General features: G+C 39.5%; 3 protein-coding genes across 3 annotated transcripts; 1 reads left to right on the top strand and 2 right to left on the bottom strand.

Annotated features, from left to right (window-relative positions):
• Positions 1–1,483: 1,483 nt before the first annotated feature.
• On the bottom strand, positions 1,484–6,470 carry LOC100155724 (olfactory receptor 2G6-like). The gene is made up of 2 exons (XM_001928313.2): positions 6,460–6,470; positions 1,484–2,423 (listed from the first exon to the last, which is right to left on the bottom strand). The coding sequence occupies exons 1-2, from the start codon at positions 6,468–6,470 to the stop codon at positions 1,484–1,486; spliced, it is 951 nt and encodes a 316-aa protein (XP_001928348.2).
• Positions 6,471–12,619: 6,149 nt separating this feature from the next.
• LOC110258581 (olfactory receptor 2H1-like) lies at positions 12,620–13,552 on the bottom strand. Its single transcript, XM_021081833.1, has one exon. It carries the CDS (start codon positions 13,550–13,552, stop codon positions 12,620–12,622), a length of 933 nt encoding a protein of 310 aa, XP_020937492.1.
• Positions 13,553–23,542: 9,990 nt separating this feature from the next.
• Positions 23,543–24,989, top strand: LOC110258580 (olfactory receptor 2G6-like). Its single transcript, XM_021081831.1, has one exon. It carries the CDS (start codon positions 23,754–23,756, stop codon positions 24,498–24,500), a length of 747 nt encoding a protein of 248 aa, XP_020937490.1. The 5' UTR covers positions 23,543–23,753; the 3' UTR covers positions 24,501–24,989.
• The last annotated feature ends 812 nt before the right edge of the window (positions 24,990–25,801 follow it).

The following is a 25,801-nucleotide window of genomic DNA, read 5'->3' as shown; positions in this document are numbered from 1 at the left end:
ATTATAAAAGTTTTAGGTATCTCATTACATTAGGTAATTCTATATAAAATATTTGTAAAAACAAATATTTTTCTTTTTCATAATTTTAGGTAGATTCACAGATCTGGTCCTTTACTATTTTTGTTCCTTTTTCCTTTTTTAAAATTAATATTTATTTATTTTATTAAAGTATAGTTGATTTAGAATGTTGTGCCAATGTCTACTATACTGCTGTACTGCAAAGTGACTGAGTCATAATGTATGTTTATGTGTATTATATATATATATATATAGTTTTTGTATTATTTTCTTTTCTTTTTTTTTTTTTTTTGTCTTTTTTTTTGCTATTTCTTGGGCCGCTCCCGTGGCATATGGAGATTCCCAGGGTAGGGGTCGAATCGGAGCTGTAGCTGCGGCCTACACCAGAGCCACAGCAACGCGGGATCCGAGCCGCGTCTGCAACCCACACCACAGCTCACGGCAACGCCGGATCGTTAACCCACTGAGCAAGGGCAGGGACCGAACCCTCAACCTCATGGTTCCTAGTCGGATTTGTTAACCACTGTGCCACGACAGGAACTCCTGTATTATTTTCTATCATGGTCTATCCCAGGAGAGTGGATATAGTTCCCTGTGCTATGTAGTAGGACCTTGCTAGTCACTCTAAATGTAATAGTTTGCATCTACTGACCACAAACTCCCTTTACTATTTTAAAAAAGCCCACATTTTTAAGTTTTGTTGTATACATTTCTTGAATTGTGATACCATGTATAAAATATTTTAAATAATATTGTACCAGGGCTCTTTTACAAAGAAAATACTACAGTAGGAGTTTCCCATAGTGGCTCAGTGGTAACAACCCTGCCTAGTATCCATGAGGACAAAGGTATGATCCCTGGCCTCTATCAGTGGGTTAAGGATCCGGCAATGCTGTGAGTTGTGGTGTAGGTTACAGACACAGCTTGGATCTGGTTGCTGTGACTGTGGCATCAGCCAGCAGCTACAGCTCCAATTTGTCCCCTGGCCTGGGAACTTCCATATGCCACAGGAGTGGCCCAAAAAAGACAAAAAGAAAAAAAAAAAAAAAAGAAGAAGAAGAAAATACTACAGTAATTTCCTGACACGAGCATATACGTCTCAATTTTCTATTTGCATATTGAACACTATTTAATTCCCTAGTCAGACATGTAAGCACATATATATTGGGTAGCTTACAGAATCTCCCGATCTGAACCTGTACTGCAGCCCTTCAAAGACGTTTAATAAAAGGAAGCGTGAGTATGTGTATACCACACATGCACTCATACACACATGAGGTTCCATGAGCTGTTCAAGTTGAATCTAAATGTGCTTCTTTTTTCTAAACCATGTTAGCCACGTTACACTTAAATACAGACAGAGAAGTAAGCAACACACACACTTTCTACTTGGGAGGAGTGATTTAACCTTAGGTCTCTTTAATTACTTTCCACAACACAAAGTCGCTATTTCCCTGATTTTTCCTTAGGAACTTTGTCCTCTTCTCAGCAGTCTTCTCAGGGCTCCCTTCACATCCTTGTTCCGCAGAGTATATATCAGGGGGTTGAGTGTGGGGGTGACAACAGTATAAAAGAGTGTAAGGAACTTGCCCTGACTTCGGCCGTAGGATCTCTTTGGTTGAATGTATATGGCCGAGCTGGGCCCAAAGAAGAGGAACACCACCAGTAGATGGGAACCACAGGTCCCGAGAGCCTTGCGCCAAGCTTGGACGGACTTAATTTTCATCACGGCTTGGACAATGAATCCGTAGGAGACCAATATCAATGCCACAGGAAGAAGAAGGAGGACTAACGTGGCCACAAAAAGCTGGACTTCATTTGCTTGGATGTCCACGCAGGCCAACTTGACCATGGCGGGCACTTCACAGAAGAAGTGGTGCAGGTGGCGATGTCCACATCGAGGAAGCCGAAGGGTGATGGTTCCTTGGATGAGAGTGTTTCCTACTCCACTGAGCCATGCTACTCCTGCTAAGGCCTTGCAAAATGATGGGTGCATGATGCTAGTGTAATTAAGAGGTCTGCAGACTGCCACATAGCGGTCAAATGCCATGATGGTAAGGAGAACACACTCAGTGGAGCCCAGGGAGAGGGACACATAGAGTTGTATGGCACAGCCCACTGGCGTGATGGTCTTGGCTGGTCCCTTCAGGTTCCAGAGGAGCTGGGGGACGATGCTGGTGGTGAAGCAAAGGTCAAGAGAGGAGAGATTTGTGAGGAAGAAATACATAGGTGTGTGAAGTCTGCAGTCCAGGCAGGAGACCAGGATGATGGCTGTGTTGCCCAGGAGGGTCAAAAGATAGGATATCAACACCACCACGAAAAGGAGGACCTCCAATTGAGGCTGGTCTGAGAATCCAAGCAAAATAAAATCTCCCCCAGAGGTTTCATTGTTTTGTTCCATTAGTCTGTTCTTGTAAAAGAGAAAAATGGATATGGAATTCAGTTGAGGGAAATAGCACTATTACTATTCACTTATAATATTTCTAGTAAGTGCTTAAATTTTTTTTTCCTGGTGAATTTTCACAGAGAAAGAAAAAAAAGGCAATTATTAAAAAGGTAAATGTTTTTGGAGTTCCCATCATGGCTCATTGGAAACAAACCTGACTAATATCCATGAGAATGAAGGTTTGATCCCTGGCCTCTCTCAGTGGGATAAGGATTCAGCATTGCTGTGAGCTGAGGTGTTGGGCACAGTTGTGGCTCAGATCTAGCATTGTTGTGACTGGTGTAGGCTGGCAGCTGCAGCTCTGATTCTACCCCTAGCCTGGGAACCTCCATATGCCATGGGCGTGGCACTAAAAAGACACACACACACACACAAAACCCAAAAAAACAACAAAACAAAACAACCCCCCAAAACAAACAAACATACAAAGGCATTCTTTTGAGTCATCATTCTTGACTCAATAAATATTTGACCTATCCTCATTTTTTTTCATGTGACCCTCCTCTTTTTCCCATTTTTGGATAATTATTATTAAAGGTATTATTTTCAGAGAAAAAAAGAGAAACTTTCAGTTTGGGTGGCTATACAGTTCTGTTAGTAGAAGTAGGAGAGAAAAGGGGGAGGAATGCTAAAGCTTATTTAAACACCCAATATGAAATGGATTATGAGTGATCACAGTTTCTGCAGAAATTACAAGGCAAAAGTAATGGATTACGGTGAGGTAGTGGATCAGAAAAACAAGTGGAAGATATTTTGCATCTTTTGTTACTCACAGACAAAGCAGGTTATGATACTGTTTCTTACAACCACTTCTCTGAGTAGAGTGTGATATAGGGTCAGCTGCAGGTGAATTTCAAGATACAGAGAAGCTAAATAAATAATTTTGTAAGTTATTTAGCAGCTGACATGATTCCTTACCACAAGTTTTGATATCTCAAAGTCGATGGGAAAAAAAGATATTTGTGATACATGCACATGAAACACAGATGCACAAGCTCAGATGTGCACACATTTGTTCAATTTTTGATACAATGTTAACATTTAGACTTAAAAAGGTAAAAACTCACCATGCATACCCATTCAGACAAGGTACTGGTATTTCATAAATTCCCCAAAAGGCAAAATATGTCTTTACCACCCATTTTATCTTCTGCAGAACGAAGCCAACCTGGATAATAAGATATGCCACCAGACCTTCACTTACTGTTTTTCTACAATACTGCCATCTGTACCCACACATTTTATGCTTTATCGACAATATTTTATTGACTCATTTAGCTTTAGGAATAAGAAAAGCTAAATTTGTCAGTTTATTTGGGTATAGCTATACCTTTAAAAAGTAAAAGTGTATCTTAAATGGGATGTAGACAATGTTAAGATTTTAGTTTTTTAACTTTATTGAGGAATAATTGACAAATAAAATTATATGTACTTAAAGTGTACAACGTGTTAACTTGTTGTATGTATATACTGCAGCATGATGACCACGATCAGGAACATTAACTTAGGGAAATAGTTACCTCTTTTCTCTGGGTGTGGTGAGCATGCTTAGGATCTACTTCCAGCCACTTTCGAGTATGCCATGCCATGTTAATAGCTAAAGTCGCCATGCTGTACATTAGCTCCTCAGAACTTCTTCTTTTCTTTTTCTTTTCTGTCTTTTTAGGGCCACACCCGCAGCATATGGAGGTTCCCAGGCTAGGGGTCCAATTGGAGCTGTAGCCACTGGCTTAGTCCACAGCCACAGCAATGCCAGATCCAAGCCTAGTCTGCAACCTACACCACAGCTCATGGCAACTCCGGATCCTTAACCCACTGAGCAAGGCCAGGGATTGAAACTGCATCCTCATGGATGTTGGTCAGATTGGTTTCCACTGAGCCACGATGGGAACTCCCTCAGAACTTATTCGTAACAGTTTGTTAACGATTTTTTTAAGGCTGCATCTGTGGCCTATGCCACAGACACTGTCAAGTTCTTAACCCACTGAGCCACTGTGAGATCTTTAGCACTTATTCTTGTAACTAAAAATTTGTACCTTTTGACCTACGTCCCCCATTTATCCCCCCCCATCGCCTCCAGAACCCACAGTTCTATTCTCTATTCTCCTTGTCTATGTACTTATTGTTTTAAATTCACTAGATCAGTGATATCATATAGTGTTTTCATACTTGTTGCAGCAAATGGCAGGATTTCCTTCTTTCTCATGGCTGAATACTAGGTAGACAGATGAGAGATGTAAGATAGATGGATAGATCTCATTTTCTTTAGCCGTCCTTCCAGTGAAGAACAGGTGGGTTATTTCCATCTCCTAACTATTGTGAATAATGGTGCAATTGCCATGGTGTGCAGCTGTCTCGTCGAGATACTGATTTCAATATTGTCAAATGTATCCAGGAATGGGATTGCTGGATCATAGGGTAGTTCATTTTTAATTTTTTGAGGAATTGCCATACTGTTTTCCAGAATGGCTGTACCATTTTTCATCCCCACCCATAGTATACAAAGGTCAAGTAAATTTTAATATTTTAAAATCTAGAGATAAATGCTTTTTTTTTCATTTAAAGCTAAATGTTTAAATTTGCATAGTTCATAAAGAATTCTAAGACAACTTGAAAATCATGCTGTATAGATTCCCACATTCTGCACATTCTATTACATTAATGCTATTTAATGGAAAATACTAATTTATCCCACAGTAAGGAGTTGTAGCTTTAGTCATTAAAAGTCAGATTTCAGATCAAATTCTCAGATCAAATGCAAGCATAAAAAGTTATTCCAGGAATTCCCATTGTGCTTCAGTGGTTACAAACCCAACTAGCATCCATGAGGATGTAGATTCAATCCCTGGCCTCAATCAGTGGCTTAAGAATCCAGCATTGCCATGATCTGTTGTGTAGGTCATGGACACAGCTAGGGCCCACATTGCTGTGGATATGCAGCTCCAATTTGGCTCCTAGCCTGGGAACTTCCATATCAAGGATGAAGCCCTAAAAAGAAAAAGAAGGAGAGGGAGAGGAAGAAGAGGAAGAAGAAGAGGAAGAGGAAGGAGGACGACAAGAAGAAGAAGGAAAAAAAGAAGAAGTTATTCCCATCACCTCAGGAAATAACATACTTTACATTCTTTTTTAAAAATTTAGAATTCAGGAGTTCCCGTCGTGGCGCAGTGGTTAACAAATCCGACTAGGAACCATGAGGTTGAGGGTTCGGTCCCTGCCCTTGCTCAGTGGGTTAACGATCCTGTGTTGCCGTGAGCTGTGATGTAGGTTGCAGACGTGGCTTGGATCCCGCGTTGCTGTGGCTCTGGCTTAGGCTGGCGGCTACAGTTCCGATTCGACCCCCAGCCTGGGAACTTCCATATGCCGCGGGAGCGGCCCAAAGAAATAGCAAAAAGACAAAAAAAAAAAAAATTTAGAATTCATCTCATGATTGACCCCTTTCAGGATATGATATCTTTCTAAGAATGAATGTACATGCTTCCCAACACAGATAAAGAGATGTGTAGGAATTACCAATTTGTAACTCAGTATCAAAATTCAGAATCACATCATTTAATGGAAAGTTAGATTCAAAAGCAACTTGAGAAACAAATTCTTGATTTTTAAGGTTTACAAAGAAGCATAACATGAATGTAGGTGCTTATGAGTGTCCTACTTAGTGTGTCAGAGTCAAAAATCATCTAAATATTCCTCCCATACCTTTCTATCACAATATTCGAACATGTTTTTGAAACATTTGGGTCTCAAGGAATTCTTCAAGGGGATTCTCATATTCCCACTCATTTCTTTTACTAACTTTCTACCCTGATTATGTTGAAGAATAACTTCACTCCCTCCCGCCCACTGAGAACCAGCTTATAAATCGAAGGTGAGATGTGCAGACATTTCCCTTCTTCAGTTCAAAGGGAAACACAGCTTGAAAAGAGCCTCTTAACGGGATCTGAGAGAGTGGCTGAAGATTAAGGTTTGACTATACACCTATTGTCTATCTATATAACTGTAGATACATGTGTGCATATTTTGAGTGTATGTTCCTTGAAAGGGGTTTCTGAACAGCATCTGAGGAGAATGATCAGAGGTTAGTGGATGTATGTGACTATACACATAAAATTTCAACCCACAACATAGGATTGAAGACAGCTATCACTCCAAATCTGAAACATGAAAAAAGGCTACCAAGTGCTATTTGGACAAAAGAAATACCTAGAGGAAAATCTTTCTCCTTTGGGCAAAAAGTCCCAGACCTTTCTTTCCCTCATGCAGGTTTCTGACCATTTCCATGGTGAGAACACTGGTTCTATTTGACACAGATGCATAGAGGTCAGACCTCAGAAAGGACTCCTGAAAGGGAATCTCCAGGAGAGACAGAGTGAGTCATTCGAGCACCAGGCTGACTAATGTACCCGGAGGCCACTCAAGAGGGAGACAGATGCGGTGGCCTGAGAAACCAAGACAGGTTACTCACATCCGCTAGGTCACCCCTGCCCTGGCTTTGGCTTGGTCAGCACGCAGAAGAGAAGAGTGGTGACAAGACTTCAGCGTGTTACAATTGCTCCCCTGAAGCAGCTAGCACAGACCAATGCCTATGAGCTAGATGAAAGTACATGTTTCTTGAGCTGTAGTCCTCAGAGAAAATCAAATGAGAAAAAAATCAGAAGCACATAGGATATAGATGCTTAAGACCTGGGGGATCTGTATCTCCAAGTTGCTAATTAACCTGGCATTGTAGAGTGTCCAGAACAGGGCTGTCTCAAGGGACAGGCGTTTCCCAACTGGACATCTGTTTAATCACCAGAATATCACAAATTCTGTCACTCACACCCCAGCCCCCCCAATTTATGTGTTCTTATAATAGTCTTTCCTGGAGGTGAAGAAAAGAAAAAAAAAACCTATGGCATTGCTCTCAGAATTTAGCTACATAATTGGATAAGTGAGACTTGCTTCTCTTTTGCAACCAGTGGTTTTCATGAACAAGAATAAATAATTTTCAATGTCAGTTGATATTAACCAGGGCACCAGTGCCTGAGGAACACTTTACTACAAGAATACACCAAGTTATCTGAATAAACTCCATAGTATTGGCCATTAAACATGTTTCTAATTTTACCCCATAAGTTAAACTGCTATGATGAACATTTTTATAACAAACTGCAGGCTTTACAATGATCTTCTCATACAGTTCTGTACAGATAGAACGCTGCTAAATAGAAAGGAGTTGAAAACGTCCATATGCCTAATAATGTCGGTGCATAAGAGAGCCCCCACTCATCCCAATTCGGTGATTCTTTCTGTCGTAAGATCTGCTAGGTAAAAAAGTACCTACCACGATGGCTTCTGATGTGCCTTATGGAAACCTTCCAAATACTAAGGTTGTGCAAGTGTTCACCTGTATTTTCTCCTATTGTGAGAGTAAGAGTCATATTTTGCAGTCCAATCTTTACCTACTTAATCCTTTTATGTATATTCTCATTAAATTGGTTAGCCAGAGATCTAACGTTATCACTATTTTAGTGGATCATAATTTGACCCATTAAATAATACATTAATTCCTCACTGATTTGGGAGACCCGATATTTTCTGGGGATTGTTATTGCTGCTGAACATGAATGATTAAGCACAAGGAAATATATTTAATTGAGAGACAGCAGTGAAGTCAGTTATCCAGAAGTACTTTTTGAGAGTTGAAACACTACGTATTAGAATGATACATTGACTTTCAGGCAGACAGAGCTTAGGGCTAGAAAAGCAATCTGTAGATTTGTTGTCCTTGTGGCCTTTTAATTTAATACTGATCCGTTATTGGCAGCACATAAAGGAATCTTAACACCGGTCAATAATTTTCCAAAGGCATTTGCGGCACTGGGTAAGATCAGGTTATGATAATGAATGTCGGAGTAATCTATAATGTCATACAACAGTCACTGAGCTCTTGATCCTGATTCAAAAGGAAGGCCAATATTTTCCATGTTCAGAACAAGTGCTTCTCAAGTAGCCTTTCAAGGGAGAAAGAGCTGATCCTGGTGCCAGGACCGCCAACCATTTTGATGCTATCTAAATCCAACTTAAAAATCCATTGCTTTGGATTAAGGGTTTGTCTTCCGTGGAAATTCATAAACATGTTTGATAGAAAACAGCTTTTTGAAGTCAACAGATCATGATTTGAATCGGACTACGTATTTCCTAAGAAGTATACTTTTTGGAAGGGAAGAGAGTAAACGTCCAGAGGGAGGGACCGGCTACTAATTATTAAATGGAATCCTTTGCAACAGGGAGACTCTAATGCATAAATGGGTTACACAAGTGATGGCTGAAAACCCAAACAGTGGAATGTGAGTTGACCTGGAAATTAGAAACAGCTGGCAGCCACTACCACTGCTGGACTTAAAACAAGCAAAGTAGCAAAAGGACCGGGATCCCCTGGGGACAAGAGTAAGCCTGCCAGGGAAGCTGGGACCAAAAAAGGGGATCAGCACCCCAGCTAGGAAAGCCTCCCACAGCCCAGTGGAAGGAAGAAAGACCTGGCTTCTCTTTTCTCTACATTTTAGTCTCAAGCCAGGGTCTCCCAGGGGAGAACCGGTTGATACCGGAGCCTGGGCAAAGCAGCCTTTGGGCACCAGCCCTCCTATGATACAGAAGAACAGTGTTGGAAAGGGAGAAGGAACGAATCTGAGGGCAAAAAAACCAGGACCGGCACATTTCTTTCTTTCTTTCTTTTTTTTTTTTTTTGTCTTTTTGCTATTTCTTGGGCCGCTCCCACCGCATATGGAGGTTCCCAGGCTAGGGGTCGAATCAGAGCTGTAGCCACCGGCCTACACCAGAGCCACAGCAATGCAGGATCCGAGCCGCGTCTGCAACCTACACCACAGCTTACGGCAACGCCAGATCCTTAACCCACTGAGCAAGGGCAGAGATTGAACCCGCAACCTCATGGTTCCTAGTCGGATTACGTTAACCACTGCGCCATGAAGGGAACTTCCTCGCAAATATTTCTGTCCCCTTTTGGTGGTGCTATAGTTGAGAGAAAAGTTATAGAAGGAAGAACATGTCAGAGTCTGTACGTCCGTTGTTTCTAATGTTTACAACCACGTCCCTCATCAGAAACATTTTTGGACATTTTGGACACTGTCATTTTCAATGTGGGTGCATGTATTATTCCACACGTATGTTTATATCATTAGTAAAACATAAACTACGCCCCCATGGATCATCACTTCAGGGGATGTACTCCACCTACTTTAGAGACAGCTACAGAAAAACCTCGTCTATTCTTCTAAAAGTGATAACAATGCTGTGTGTAGATCATAATTCCTTTCTGATATGAAGGCGGTCTTTTTAACCACTTCTGAAAAGAGTTCTTGAATTTGCAATACTCTTTCCTTTTACACTAGAGGGCAGAGTCCACTTCGTCCCCATCATTTCCTATTTCCCAGAGGTCTATCGTCATTACTTAGATCTTCAGTAACTGCATATGAATTGCAGATATCGGCTCACCATACAAAAAACTGAGTTTTGCTAACAACAACAACAGAAAAGTTTAATGAATTCATTTTTAAAAATAAGTATTTCAAGGGAGTTCCCTTGTGGCCCAGCAGGGTAAGGACCTGGCATTGTCATTGGAGCATCTTGGGTTCAACTCCTGGCCCGGGAATTTCCATATGCCATGGGAGTGGTCAAATAAAATAAAGTAAGTATTATAAGATACTATCTAAATAATACTGACACTTTCAGTAGCATGTGTGACAGAAAGTAGGTGAATGACCTTAATTGGCTTTGCAAATGACCAGAATGTAAGGATGTTCTCACAGCCCGAAATTTAGGTATCCTTTCTGTTATCCCATATAGATGCCATCTCCTGTAACAACATGAAGGTATCTCACTTGCTGTGGCTCTGGCGTAGGCCTGCGGCTACAGCTCCGATTTGACCCCTAGCCTGGGAACCTCCATATGCCACGGGAGCGGCCCAAGAAATGGCAAAAAGACAATAAATAAATAAATAAATAAAACATTCTTTCAAAAAAAAAAAAAAGAAATAAGAAGTTGCTCTACAGTTTATGAGAGTAGTGTAACCTTGATGCATAAACAGACCATGGATGACATAAGAAAATGAAATTATTGGCCAATCTCACCTCTAAATATAAATATAACAATTTTACATAGCTCTTAAAAGACTGGTCCATATAAAAGTAATATTCTGAAAAGAGTACATCACAGACAAATAAAGCTTATTTCAGGAATACAGATATTATTTCAAGTCAGAAAATCTTTTAACACAGTAACTATATAACAGGTTGTAGGAGGAAAACAGTGGAATCATTTCAGTGTTACAAGTGGAGACAATGAGGGTCTTCCAGATTTTAGTTTGGCAAAATTTCTAAATGTTAAATTCTAACTACCTCACTTGTCAAATGGAGGGTAGGCAATGAGTTTTCTCATACAATCTTGGTGGGAGTGTAAATGAATAGTGTTACCCTGTAGAAAAATTTTGTAGTATCGATTAATTTTTTGTGTTTAACGAGCATATCCTTTAAAAGAGCAATTACACTTGTAGTTATCTATTACATAAAATCACCCTCACATAAAAACTAGGATCTAAACAAAAGGTTGTTTGTTGTAGCATTGTTTGAAATATTAAAAAATTTAGAACAATACAGATATCCTTAACTAAACAAAATGTGATATATGTGTGTGATGAAACAATCTGAATATCTAGTTGAATCTATCTATCTATCTATCTAATCTTTGGCCATACCCATGGCATATGGAAGTTTCCAGGCCAGGGACTGAATCCATGTCGGATCTTTAACACACGGTGTTGGACCAGGGCTTGAACCTGCATCTCCACAGGGGACTGGAGCTGCTGCGTCAGATTCTTAACCCAATATATATATTTTGTATTTTTAGGGCTGTACCCATGGCACATAGAGGCTCCCAAGCTAGGGGTCCAATTGCAGCTACAGCTGGCGGCCTACACCACAGCGATGCAGCATCTGAGCCACATCTGCAATCTGTGCCTCAGCTCATGGCAGCATGGGATCCTTGACCTACTGAGTGAGGCCAGGGATGGAATCTGTGTCCTCATGAATGCTGGTCGGGTTTGTTAACCACTGAACCATGACGGGAACTCCTCCCAATATTTTTAAATTGAAAATATTACCAAGATTTTAAAGTATGTTATTAGAATAGATTTTAAAAAATTATGTTCAGTGTGAAGAAAAACAATTTTATAAATACTATAAAGTGATAATATCCACAACAGTGAATAATATATAAATGACAAAGACTTTTTTTTTTGGTAAAGAAATCTGTTTCGCTTGTCAAATTTAAATATTCAGATTAAACAACAATATTTAAAATAGTGTTTGCATCGTTGCTTAGATTCCAGGTATAGAGCTAAATAAATGATTGATCAAAAGATAGTGAGAGCAGTTCTGCACTGACACGACATGGATATAAGAGAAATATTCAGTCCCATGGCTCATATCTCTTGGAGGCTTCCTCTGTAGGTGGGAGAGATCAGAAAAATCCCGGCATTTATTTAGTCCCAGATGCCTCTGCTGAATGAGCAGGAATCAACAATTCCCCAAATAAGAAAAAACTATTAGATAATTGTGTGTTTTCCAGTGGACCCTTTACACTTGTGTGTAATTATGAATAGACACCCACTGTCTGTCGAACTACCAAATGTGAGACCTGGAGAGCAGTAGGAAGTTCTCACGTGAGCCCCAACTTCTGCAGCTATAATTCCAGCTTTCCTCCAAGAGGCAGAAGAGTCACTTCCGTGATGAGAAAATAGATCTGTCGTGACCGTATCGTTCATCAGTTAACCACTAGAGCAGTAACTTCAGGATTTACGAAAATGTAATATGTGTACACAAGCACATACCTTATATGTTGGTTTATTTGTTCATAGAATCTTTACAAAACAGCTGGCGGTGGGGAGAGGGAGATAGATAGCAATTCTGGAGAGAGCAAGTAGAAGGGCTCAGGGTAAGGATTTAAGGATTTAGGATAAGTAACTTCGGGATGTCATTGAAAGAAAATTTCAGGCCATTTTATTTAGGAGATGTAACTGTGATTCTTGTCCATGAAAGGGGAACCCATAATTGGAGGAATTCTCCAATATCTGAGGAATTATGTGAGTATAATTCACATTTCTCCCTAACGAGGAACTCTTCTTAGTAATCCTCTTAGCGCCCACTTAACCTCTTTGTTTCTCAAGGTGTAGATCAAAGGATTAAGTGCGGGTGTCACTACAGTGTAGAAGAGGGTGAGGAATTTACTGTGATTCTGTGTGTATTTGCTCTTGGGTTGGATGTAGACGGAAATGATACTTCCAAAGAACAAAACCACAACAAGCAGGTGGGACCCACAGGTCCCACATGCTTTCCTCCTGCCTTGGGCAGATTTTATCCTCAGCACGCTCCTAACAATCCCGCCATAAGAGACCAGAATAAGCCCCAGAGGTACAACAACATAGAGGACACTGGCTACGGCGAGCTCATTTTCCAGGAAGCTTGTGTTCACACAGGCGCTTTTAATCAGGGCCGGCACCTCACACATGAAATCATCCACCCTGTGGTGGCTGCAGAGAGACAACTGGAAAACCAGGATGGTCTGAACTGTGGCCTCCACGAAACCACTGATCCAGGCCAGAGCTGCTAGCTGCTGGAGAAGCTTGGGGTGCATGATAACGTCATAGTGGAGGGGCTGACAGATGGCACTGAAGCGGTCATAGGCCATAACGGCCAGGAGGACGCACTCCGTGGAGCCCAGCCCCAAAGCAACGTAGAGCTGGAGCACACAACCAGTGTAGCTGATGGTCTTCGCAGGCCCCCTGAGATTCCAAAGCATTTGTGGGACAATACTGGTAGTGAAACAGAGGTCCAGGAAGGAGAGATTGGAGAGGAAGAAATACATGGGTGTGTGGAGTTTGGGGCACAAGTATGAGGCCAGTATGATCACCGTGTTCCCCGTCAGTGTCAGAGTGTACGTGACAGAGACGACCAGAAGGAGAACCATCTCCAGCCGGGGCTGGTCAGAAAAGCCCAGTAAGATGAAACCTGCGGGAGTGCTAAAATTTGTCCCTTTCATTGCTTAACGGTGAATCACCTTTCACAGAAAATCTTGGGCATTCCGATTTTCTTCCTGTGGGAAGGCGATCAGAGGTCATAACCAATGCAAAAATGACAAACTGAGTAAAGTGAGCATTTGGACACTTGATTTTTATATATAGAGAGAACAGACAAAAGAAAATTATGTGAAATTAAAAAATGTAGTAGCTGGGCCTGTTACAAAGAAGGAGACAAATACAGTCTTGAAAGCATCAAATTCATTGAAAGGAAATATATAAGCATAGGGTTGACATTAGATCACATACAAAACAGACTTGAGATATATCCCAAACTCTCTGAAGATAAAATACACAGGCCATAGTGTGCAGACTGTGAAAAAGCAAGATGTTGAAAATAAGTTGATCATTGCATATATAGATATGATAGACAATAAATACACCAGATAATCTGAAAGATACATCACATGATCAAGAATCTGAAAGAGAAGTGTATAGAATTGGAGACACAGAGACTAAATAAGAACAGTTAGAATTTTCAAACAGCGACCATCAGATAGGGTTATTTAATATTCATTGTTTTTCTGTGAAGTGAATAATTATAGTGACCTGATGATAAAGGAAAACTTTTGTGATCTCCCTATTTGAGTCATTAGTCTTCCAATTTTATAAATATTGCTCTTTAGAAAAATCTAATTCAGAGCCTCCAGCAAGCAAGCTCTTCTCCCTGGTGGCATCTATAGTCCTTATGCTTTAATATGCTTTACTTACAGGAGTACATGAATTCAGCCACCTAAAATAATCTGTTGACCTTTCATAAAATAAATTGTGTAGAATTTAGAAGTGTGTTTTAAACTATTAACTTGCAAAGATCAAGGAATGTAGTTATGAAAATTTGTAATTCTGAATAGTCAATTCTGATCTCTCCAAAATGACTATAGTAATTTACCCATGGAATCAAATCTTAGTAGATTCCTTAAAAACAAACAACTCCAAACCACCCCCCGCCCAAAACCCTCCATTGGAGTTCTCTTGTGGTGAAACAGGTTATGCTTGGGTCCCTGCTGTGGCACAGATTTGATCCCTGGCCCAGCAACTTCTACATACTGCAGGCATGAATGACCAAAGAAAACCTCCAATGAAAATTTCTCATTGTCCTTTAAATATCTCAACTAGAAAATAAAAATTTAATTCTAAGAACCCACAGCGATTATACCTGGTCTCTGGCAACTATTACATAGTCCAGTTAAAGGGAATAATGGCTTATTTTCTTTGGTATCAATGGTAATAATAGGTTGCATTTTGATTTTTTGCCAAGATGAAACTATTATGTGTTTTGAGTAGAAGATAATATTTATTCCGGAATTACACTGAGAGGAGGAAACTGATACTGGTAGTCACTTTGGTTGTTAACATTTGTCTATCTGGCCATGTATTTTGCTGGTAAAATAAAAGCCCTGGATGTTATGGTACACCAAACCTGACATTGACCTTACCTTCTACTATTCAGTAAAGAGTAAGGGAACTGTTGAAAGATTCAGTGTCTCCTAGAAAAAAGACAGCACATGAATGGCTTCATTTTGCTTGATATAATTCTATATTTTCACAAGTGTTTCCTTGGGTATTTATGTTGCAAGAATAACAATATTTTCCAAGCAGACACTGCACTGAAACTACTTTCTCCCCCTTTCACATTCCTGTTGTTAATCAAGATGAAGAAAGTGGGGCTCATGTCTGTGAAAAGAAGAAGGTAGACAATTTCCGTAATTAAAAATATGGTCAATGTTGGTGTATATATTGAAAAACTGCTTTTGTTCACTTCTAAAGGGAATTAGCTCTGGATTTCCTCAATTTTTAAAATAAATTCCCCTTTCCCCCATAACATGCTAAAGAAAGACCTACCTTATAGAAAGAATGGCAATCCAGCTATAGAGGCTGTTGGTGGCTTTGATGAAAAGTTCCATCATGGTCACAGATCCAGGACAGGCAGTGGAGGAATCACAGGTAGGCAGTTTGTCAGCTCACTCTCTCCTGGGATCTCGCGGCTCAGGCTCTCTGCAGATGGATGGTATTAGCTCGCTTCCTCAGCACACACCTCTGGAGTTCTCCTTCCCAAGTACCTTCCCGTCTCTGTTTTAGAGAGGGAGCTAGGTCTCTGGAGAGAGAGGCACCACGGAGGCTTGTGCTTCTGTTTCCCCTGGAAGACAGTCAGTGACATACACCTTTATGTACACATGCATTTTGTTGTAAAGATATCCAAGTCAGATACCTTCGTGTTGTTACAGGAGATGGCATCTATATGGGATAACAGAAAGGACAATTATAGTTCCAGACTATGAGAACATCCTTACATTCTGCTCATTTGCAAAGCCCATTAAGGTCACTTCACCTACTTTCTATCATATATGCTACTAAAAGTGCCAGTATTATTTAGATAGTATCTTAAGATACTTATTTTATTTATTTTTTGACCACTCCTATAGTATGTGGAAATTCCCAGGTCAGGAACTGAACTTGTGCCACATCAGCAACCCAAGCAGCTGCAGTGACAATGCCAGATCCTTAACCTACTGCGCCACAATGGAACTCCCTTGAAATACTTGTTCTAAAAAATTAATTCATTTAACTTTTGTTTGTTTGTTTGTTTGTTTGTTTAGGGTCGAACTGGTGGCATATGGAAGTTCTTGGGCTAGGGGTTGAACTGGAGCTGCAGCTGCCAGCCTATACCATGGACACAGCAACACCAAATCCAAGCCGCGTTTACAACCTACAGCAGCTTGTGGAAACGCCAGACCTTAACCTACTGAGCAAGGCCAGGGATTGAACCCAAATCCTCATGGATACTAATCGGGTTCGATTCTGTTGAGCCACAATGGTAACTCGCTAAACTTTTTTTTTGTTTGCCAAACTCAGTTTTGTGCATGGTGTGCCGACATCTGTATATACCTGCATCAGGTTAATATGCAGTTACTGAGGATCTAAGTAATGACCTATAGACTTCAGGGAAATAGGAAATGATGGGGACGAAGTGGACTCTGCCCTCTAGTATAAAAGGAGAAAGTATTGCAAATTCGCAAGCTCTTTTAAGAAGTGGTTAATAATAACACCTTCATATCAGAAAGAAATTACGATCTACACACAGTATTGTTACCACTTTTAGAAGAATAGAAGAGGTTTTTCTGTAGCTGTCTCTAAAGTAGATGGGGTACATCCCATGAAGTGATGACCCATTGGGGCGTAGTTTATATTTTACAAAGGATATAAATATATTATAGAATAGTACATGTGTGTAATTTGGAAATAAAAGTGTTCATGTATTGGGTTTGCCTGACCAAAAATGTTTCTGATGAGGGACGTGGTTGTAAACATTAGAAACAACGGACGTACAGACTCTGTCATGTTCTTCCTTCTGTAACCTTTCTCACCACCAAAAGGAGATAGAAATATTTGCGAGGTGTGCCAGTCCTGGGTTTTTTGCCCTCAGCAGGGTCATTCCTTCTCCTTTTCCAACACTGTTCTGTATCATAGGAGGGCTGGTGCCCAAAGGCTGCTTTGCCCAGGCTCCGGTATCAACCAGTTCTCACCTGGGAGACCCTGGCTTGAGACTAAAATGAAAAGAGAAGCCAGGGTATTTCTTCCTTCCACTGGGCTGTGGGAGGCTTTCCTAGCTGGGGTGGCGATCCCTTTTTTGGTTCCAGCTTCCCTGGCAGGCTTACTCTTGTCCCTGCTTCCCTCAGGGGATCCCGGTCCTTTTGCTACTTTTGCTTCTTTAAGTCCAGCAGTGGTAGTGGCTGCCAGCTGTTTCTAATTTCCAGGTCAACTCACATTCCACTGTTTGGGTTTTCAGCCATCACTTGTGTAACCCATTTATGCATTAGAGTCTCCCTGTTGCAAAGGATTCCATTTAATAATTAGTAGCCGGTCCCTCCCTCTGGACGTTTACTCTCTTCCTTTCCAAAAAGTATACTTCTTATGAAATACTTAGTCCAATTCAAATCATATTCTGTTGATAAAAAATCTATTTTCTGGAGTTCCCGTTGTGGTTCAACAGTTAACGAACCCGACTAGAATCCAGGAGGATGCAGGTTTGATCCCTGGCCTCACTCCCTGGGTTAAGGATCTGGCCTTGCCATAAGCTGTGGTGTAGGTTGCAGACACAGCTTGCATCTGGCATTTCTGTGGCTGTGATGTGGGCTGGCAGCTGTAGCTTTGATTTGATCCCTGGCCTGGGAAGCTCCATGAGCCTTGGGTGCAGCCCTAAAAACCAAAAACAAACAAACAAACAAACAAACCAAAAAAAAAATTTATTTTCTATTACATAATTTTACAAATTTCCATGGAAGACAAAGCCTTAATCCAAAGCAATAAATTTTCAAGTTCATTTATATAGCATTAAAATAGTTGGCATTACTGGCACCAGTAACAGTTCTTTCTCCCTTGAAAGGCTACTTGAGAAACACTTATTCTGAATATGGAAAATATTGGCCTTCCTTTTGAATCAGGATGAAGAACTCAATTACTGATTTGTGTGATATTTTAGATTACTCCGACATTCATCATCACAACCTAATCTTACACAACACCACAGATGCCTTTGGAAAATTATAGACTGGTTTTAAGATTCCTTTATGTGCTGAGAATAACTGATCAGTATTAAATTAAAAGGCCACAATGGCAACAAATCTAGAGATTGCTTATCTAGCACTAAACTCTGACTACCTGGAAAGCAACATATCATTCTAATATGTAGTATTTCAACTCTCAGAAAGTGCTACTGGATAACTCGCTTCAATACTATCTTTCAATTAAATATATTTACTTGTGCTTAATCATTAATGTTCAACAACAATAATGATCACCAGAAAACATTTAGTCCTACAAATCAGTGAGGAATTAATATATTATTTAATGGGTCAAATTATGATCCACTAAAATAATGGTAATATTAGATCTCTGGCTAACCAATTTAATGAATATACATAAAAGAATTAACTAGGTAAAGACTTTACTGCAAAATATGGCTCTTGCTTTCATAATTGGAGAAAATACAGATGAATACTTGTACAAACTTAGTATTTGGAAGGTTTATGTAAGGTGAATCAAAAGCCATCGTGATACGTACTTTTTTTTAACCTAGCAGATTGTAAGGCAGAATTAATTGCTGAATTGGAATGAGTGGGGGCACTCTTATGCACTGACATTAGAAATATGGATGTTTAGGAGTTCCCGTCGTGGCGCAGTGGTTAACGAATCCGACTAGGAACCATGAGGTTGCGGGTTCGGTCCCTGGCCTTGCTCAGTGGGTTAAGGATCCGGCGTTGCCGTGAGCTGTGGTGTAGGTTGCAGACGCGGCTCGGATCCTGCGTTGCTGTGGCTCTGGCGTAGGCCGGTGGCTACAGCTCCGATTCGACCCCTAGCCTGGGAACCTCCATATGCCGCGGGAGCGGCCCAAGAAATGGCAAAAAAAAAAAAAAAAGACAAAAAAAAGAAATATGTATGTTTTCAGCTCCTTTAAATATAGCAATGTCAGGGGTTCCCCTTGCGGCTCAGCGGAAACAAATCTGACTAGAATCCGTGAGGACGCAGGTTCGATCCTGAACTGGCTTAGTGGGTTAAGGATAAGGCATTGCCGTGAGCTGTGGTGTAGGTTGCAGACATGGCTCAGATCTGGTGTTGCTGTGGCTGTGGCATCAGCCAGCAGCTACAGCTCCGATTTGACCCCTATCCTGGGAACTTCCATAAGCTGTGGGTGTGGCCCTAAAAATAAATAAATAAATAAGGAAACAAAGTTATATCTATAAAGTAATATATGAAAACTTAATTTGAAAGCTTATATTTATTTATAAAAATGTTCATCATACCAGTTTAACTTAAGGTAAAATTATAAACATGTTTAATGGCCAATAATATGGAGTTTATTCAGATAACTTGGTGTATTCTTGTAGTAAAGTATTCCTCAGGCATTGGTGCCCTGGATAATATCAATTGACATTGAAGACTATTTATACTTGTTAATGAAAACCACTGGCTACAAAAGAGAAACAAGTCTCACTCATCCAATTATGTAGCTAAATTCTAATAGCAATGCCATAGGTTTTTTCTTTTCTTAATCCCCAGGAAAGACTATTATAAGAACACATAAATTGGAGGGGCTGGGGTGTGAGTGACAGAATTTGTGATATTCTGGTGATTAAACAGATGTCCAGTTGGGAAACGCCTTTCTTCATGCTTCTCTCCTGAGACAGCCCTGTTCTGGACACTCTACAATGCCAGGTTAATTAGCAACTTGGAGATATAGATCCCCCAGGTCTTAAGCATCTATATCCTATGTGCTTCTGATTTTTTTCTCATTTGATTTTCTCCGAGGACTACAGCTCAAGCAACATTTACTTTCATCTAGCTCGTAGGCATTGGTCTGTGCTAGCTGCTTCAGGGGAGCAATTGTAACACGCTGAAGTCTTGTCACCACTCTTCTCTTCTGCGTGCTGACCAAGCCAAAGCCAGGGCAGGGGTGACCTAGCAGATGTGAGTAACCTGTCTTGGTTTCTCAGGCCACCGCATCTGTCTCCCTCTTGAGTGGCTTCCTGGTACATTAGTCAGCATGGTGCTCGAATGACTCACTCTGTCTCTCCTGGAGATTCCCTTTCAGGAGTCCTTTCTGAGGTCTGACCTCTATGCATCTGTGTCAAATAGAACCAGTGTTCTCACCATGGAAATGATCAGAAACCTGCATGAGGGAAAGAAAGGTCTGGAACTTTTTGCCCAAAGAAAAAAAAGATTTTCTTCTAGATGTTTCTTTTTTCCAAATAGCACTTGGTAGCCTTTTTTCATGTTTCAGATTTGGAGTGATAGCTGTTTTCAATCCTATTTTGTGGGTTGAAATTTTATATGTATAGTCACATACATTCACTAATCTCTGACTATTCTCCCCAGATTCTATTCAGAAACTCTTTTCAAGCTACACACACACATACACACACACACATATATGCATATATATATATATTCAATCCTTAATCTTCGACCACTCTCTCAGATCCTGTTAAAAAACTCTTTTCAAGCTATATGTCTTAGACTTGAATTGGAGAAGGGAAATGCCTACACATCTCACCTTCAGTTTATAAGCTGGTTCTCAGTGGACGGGAGAGAGTATTTTTCAACATAATGGAAGTTAGTATAAAGTAATGACTGGGAATAGAAGGATCCACTTGAAAATTCCTTGTAATCCAAATGTTTTAAAAATATGTCAGAGTATTGTAATAGAAAGATATGAGAGAAATAATTAGATGATTTTGACATCATTTATGACTGTCATAATAAATAGTACACTCATAAGCACCTACATTCATGTTATTCTTTTTTGTAAAACTTAAATACCAAGAATTTGTTTCTAGTTGCCTTTGAGTCTAACATCCCACTAAAGTGTTTGATTTTGAATTTTGATACTAAGCTAAAAATTGCTAATTCCTGAACTTCCCTTTATGTATGTTGGGAAACATGTAAATTTACTTGGAAAGATATTATATTCTGAAAGTGGTCACTCTTGAGATGAATTCTAAATTTTTAAAAAGAATGTAAAGTATGTTATTTCAGAGGTGATGGGAATAACCTCTTATGCTTGGATTTGATCTGAGTATTTGTTGAAACTACTGAAATATGACTCTTAATGACTAAAGCTACAACTCATCAGTGTGGAATAGATTAGTATTTTATGTTATATAGAATCAGGAATATGCAGAATGTAGGAATATTTATAGCATGAATTTAAAATTTTCCTAGTAGAACTCTTTATAAACTATGCAAATTTAAATGTTTAGCTCTAAATGAAAAAAAACATTAGCTCTGGAATTTAAAATATTCAAATTTAGCTGACCTTTATACACTACAGGTGGGAATGTAGAATGGTACCGCCATTCTGGAAAGCAGTATGACAGTTCCTCAAAAAATTAAAAATTGTACTACCGTATGATCCAGCAATCCCAATCCTGGATATATTTGACAATATTGAAATCAGTATTTCAGAGACTGATATATATATATATATAAAAAGGGACATCTGCATGTCATATCTATTGCATCATATCTATTGCATCATTATTCACAATAGCTAGGATATGGAAATAACCTTAATGTTCTTCACTGGCGGGATGGATAAAGAAAATGAGTTTGATCTATCTGTCTGTCTGTGTGTCTGTCTATCTATCTATCTATCTATCTGTCTAGTATTTAGCCATGAGAAAGAAGGATATCCTGCCATTTGCTACAACGTGTATGAAAATACTATATGATATCACTTATGTGGTGAATTAAAAAAAACAGTTTCAAAGAAATAGAGAATAGAGGATATAACTGAGTTCTGGAGGTTGTGGGGAAGGAGTAAATGGGGAATGTAGGTCAAAGAGTACATATTTTCAGTTAAAAGAAGGAGTTCTGAGGAGCTAACTTAGGGCATGGTAACTTTAGTTAGTAATGTGGTGTGGTATACTTGGAAGTTGCTGAAAGTAGATCAGAAGCATTCTCACCTCACAGAGAGAAAAGAGTTAACTATGTTAATTATGTGAGGGGAGGAGTATGTTAATTTTCCTGATCTTTCTAATTTCTGCAATATATAAATATCAAGTTATCATGTTGTACACTTTAAGTACGTATAATTTTGTCAGTTATTCTTCAGTAAAATTAAAAAATAAAATCTCAATATTGTATACATCCTATTTAGGTTTTTTTTTCTTTTTCTTTTTAAGGCTGCATCTGTGGCATATGGAAGTTCCTGGGCTGGGGTCAAATCTGAGCTGTAGCTGTTAATTCCATAGGCCCAACAACGAAGGATCCGAGCTGCATCTGTGAACTACCCCACGACTTGCAGCAACACTGGATCGTTAATCCACTGAGGCCAGGGATCGAACATGCATCCTCACAGACACTAAATTGGGTTCTTAACCCACTGAGCCACAATGGGAACTCCTATATATCCCATTTAAGACAAAATTTTACTTTTTAAAGTATAGCTGAATAAACTGACAAATTTAGCTTTTATTATTCCTAAAAGTAAATGACTCAATAAGATACTGTCATTAGAGCATAAAATTTGGGGACTCAAATGGTGATCTTGTAGAATAATGGTAAGTGAAGAGGTTTGGTGGAATATATTAATAATTCAGATTGGTTTTGTCCTGCAGAGCATAAAATGGGTGACAAAGACATATTTTGCCTTTTCATTAATTTGCCAAATGCCAGTACCTTGTCTTTAAATGGGTGTGTGTGGGTGAGTTTTTACCTTTTTTATCTAAATTTTTAAAATAAAAAACCAGACAAATGTGTGCCTATCTGAGTTTGTGCATCTTTGTTTTTATGTGCATGTATCACAAATATCTTTTTTCCCATCAACTTTGAGATATAGAAACTTGCAACAAATCATGTCAGTTGCTAAATAACTTATAAAATTATTTAGTGTCCTTGTATATTGAAATTCACCTGTAGCTGACCCTATGTCACACTCTAATCAGATAATCAGTTGTAAGAAATATTATCATAACCTGCTTTGTGAGTAACAAAAGATGCAAAATATATTCCATTTGTTTTTCTGATCCACTATCTCACTGTTGCCCATTATTTTTGCCTTATAATTTCTGTAGAAACGATCACTCATTATTCATTTCATACCAGGTGTTTATTTTCCTACCCTTTCCCCCTCCCACTTCTACTCACAGAATTATATAGCCACCCAAACTGAAAGCTTCTTTTCTTCTTTAAGAAAATTACCTTTAATAATAACTATCAAAAAAGTGGCAAAAAGGGTGGTTACATGAAAAAAAGGTCAAATATTTATTGAGTCAAGAATCATGACACAAAAGAATGCCTTTATTTTAAAAAATACCTTTAAAAGATAAAAAATAAAAAATACCTTTTTAATCATTGACTTTTTTCCTTTGGAAAAATTCACCAGTAAAAAAAAAAAATCTAAGCACTTGAAATATTATAAGTAAATAGTAATAGTGCTATTTCCCTCAGCTGAATTCCAAGTTCATTTTTCTCTTTTACAAGAACAGACTAATGGAATAAAACAATGAAACCTCTGGGGGAGATTTTATTTTGCTTGGATTCTCAGACCAGCCTCAATTGGAGGTCCTTCTTTTCGTGGTGGTGTTGATATCCTATCTTTTGACCCTCCTGGGCAACACAGCCATCATCCTGGTCTCCTGCCTGGACTGCAGACTTCACACACCTATGTATTTCTTCCTCACAAATCTCTCCTCTCTTGACCTTTGCTTCACCACCAGCATCGTCCCCCAGCTCCTCTGGAACCGGAAGGGACCAGCCAAGACCATCACGCCAACAGGCTGTGCCATACAACTCTATGTGTCCCTCTCCCTGGGCTCCACTGAGTGTGTTCTCCTTACCATCATGGCATTTGACCGCTACGTGGCAGTCTGCAGACCTCTTAATTACACTAGCATCATGCACCCATCATTTTGCAAGGCCTTAGCAGGAGTAGCATGGCTCAGTGGAGTAGGAAACACTCTCATCCAAGGAACCATCACCCTTCGGCTTCCTCGATGTGGACATCGCCACCTGCACCACTTCTTCTGTGAAGTGCCCGCCATGATCAAGTTGGCCTGTGTGGACATCCAAGCAAATGAAGTCCAGCTTTTTGTGGCCACGTTAGTCCTCCTTCTTCTTCCTGTGGCATTGATATTGGTCTCCTACGGATTCATTGTCCAAGCCGTGATGAAAATTAAGTCCGTCCAAGCTTGGCGCAAGGCTCTCGGGACCTGTGGTTCCCATCTACTGGTGGTGTTCCTCTTCTTTGGGCCCAGCTCGGCCATATACATTCAACCAAAGAGATCCTACGGCCGAAGTCAGGGCAAGTTCCTTACACTCTTTTATACTGTTGTCACCCCCACACTCAACCCCCTGATATATACTCTGCGGAACAAGGATGTGAAGGGAGCCCTGGGAAGACTGCTGAGATGAGGACAAAGTTCCTAAGGAAAAATCAGGGAAATAGTGACTTTCTGTTAAGGAAAGTAATTAAAGAGACCTAAGATTAAATCACTCCTCCCAAGTAGAAAGTATGTGTGTTGCTTACTTCTCTGTCTGTATTTAAGTGTAACGTGGCTAACACGGTTTAGAAAAAAGCAGCGCGTTTAGATTCAACTTGAACAGCTCATGGAACCTCATGTGTGTATGAGTGCATGTGTGGTATACACATACTCACGCTTCCTTTTATTAAACGTCTTTGAAGGGCTGCAGTACAGGTTCAGATCGGGAGATTCTGTAATCTACCCAACATATATGTGCTTACATGTCCGACTAGGGAATTAAATAGTGTTTGATATATAAATAGAAAATTGAGAAGTATATGCTAGTGTGAGGAAATTACAGTAGTATTTTCTTTGTTAAGGAGCCCTGCTATGATATTATTTAAAACATTTTGTACACAGTATTCCAATTATTTCAAGAAATAAATACATCAAAGCTTAAAAATGTGGGCTTTTTTTTAAAATAGTAAAATGAGTTTGAGATCAGTAGATGCAAACTTACATTTAGAATGGATAGACAGCAAGGTCCTACTGTATAGCACAGGGGACTATAGCCAATTTCCTGGGATAGACCATGATGGAAAATAATACCAAAGTGTGTGTGTGTGTGTGTGTGTGTGTACACACATATAAAACTGTGTTACTTTGTTGATTAGCAAAAATTGGCACAACATTGTAAATCAACTATACTGTAATAAAATAAATATTAATTTAAAAAAGGAAAAAATAGTAAAGGAACAGATCTATGAATCTAATTAAAATTGAAAAAAGAAAACTGTTGGTTTTTACATATATTTTATACAGAATTACTTAATAATTTAATGAAATACCTGAAGGTCATATAATCTAGTTTCATATGGACCCAGGGTCTATTAGGCAAAATCTTATATTCCAACTTATTTGATGCCGTATTTCTTCCCCTGGTGTCTTTGTGATTTACACATGGACTCTGAAGCCAGACTGCCTTACTCTGAAATTTTGCTTTTGTACTCATTAGCTGTATATAATCGTTTGCACTTTACTGACCACTATGTCAGCCCTTAAAAGCAAAACAAGACAAAACAAAACACCAAAGAACCTCTTAAACACCTAACAGTTTCTGAATATTTTTCCTTTTTTTAAAGTTACGCAATTTATACCATATCTCTTTCTCAAAGTCCAGCTTAAATCTCATCTTTCACAAATGTGTCTTAGTTGCCCGGTTGTATTCTCTTCCTCTGTGTTGCCAGGTCA

The sequence above is a fragment of the Sus scrofa genome, unplaced genomic scaffold (assembly GCF_000003025.6).
Source record: "Sus scrofa isolate TJ Tabasco breed Duroc unplaced genomic scaffold, Sscrofa11.1 Contig2448, whole genome shotgun sequence".
Classification (NCBI taxonomy): domain Eukaryota; kingdom Metazoa; phylum Chordata; class Mammalia; order Artiodactyla; family Suidae; genus Sus; species Sus scrofa.
The sequence above is the reverse complement of the archived record's forward strand: the minus strand, read 5'-3'. Positions and strand labels throughout refer to the sequence as shown.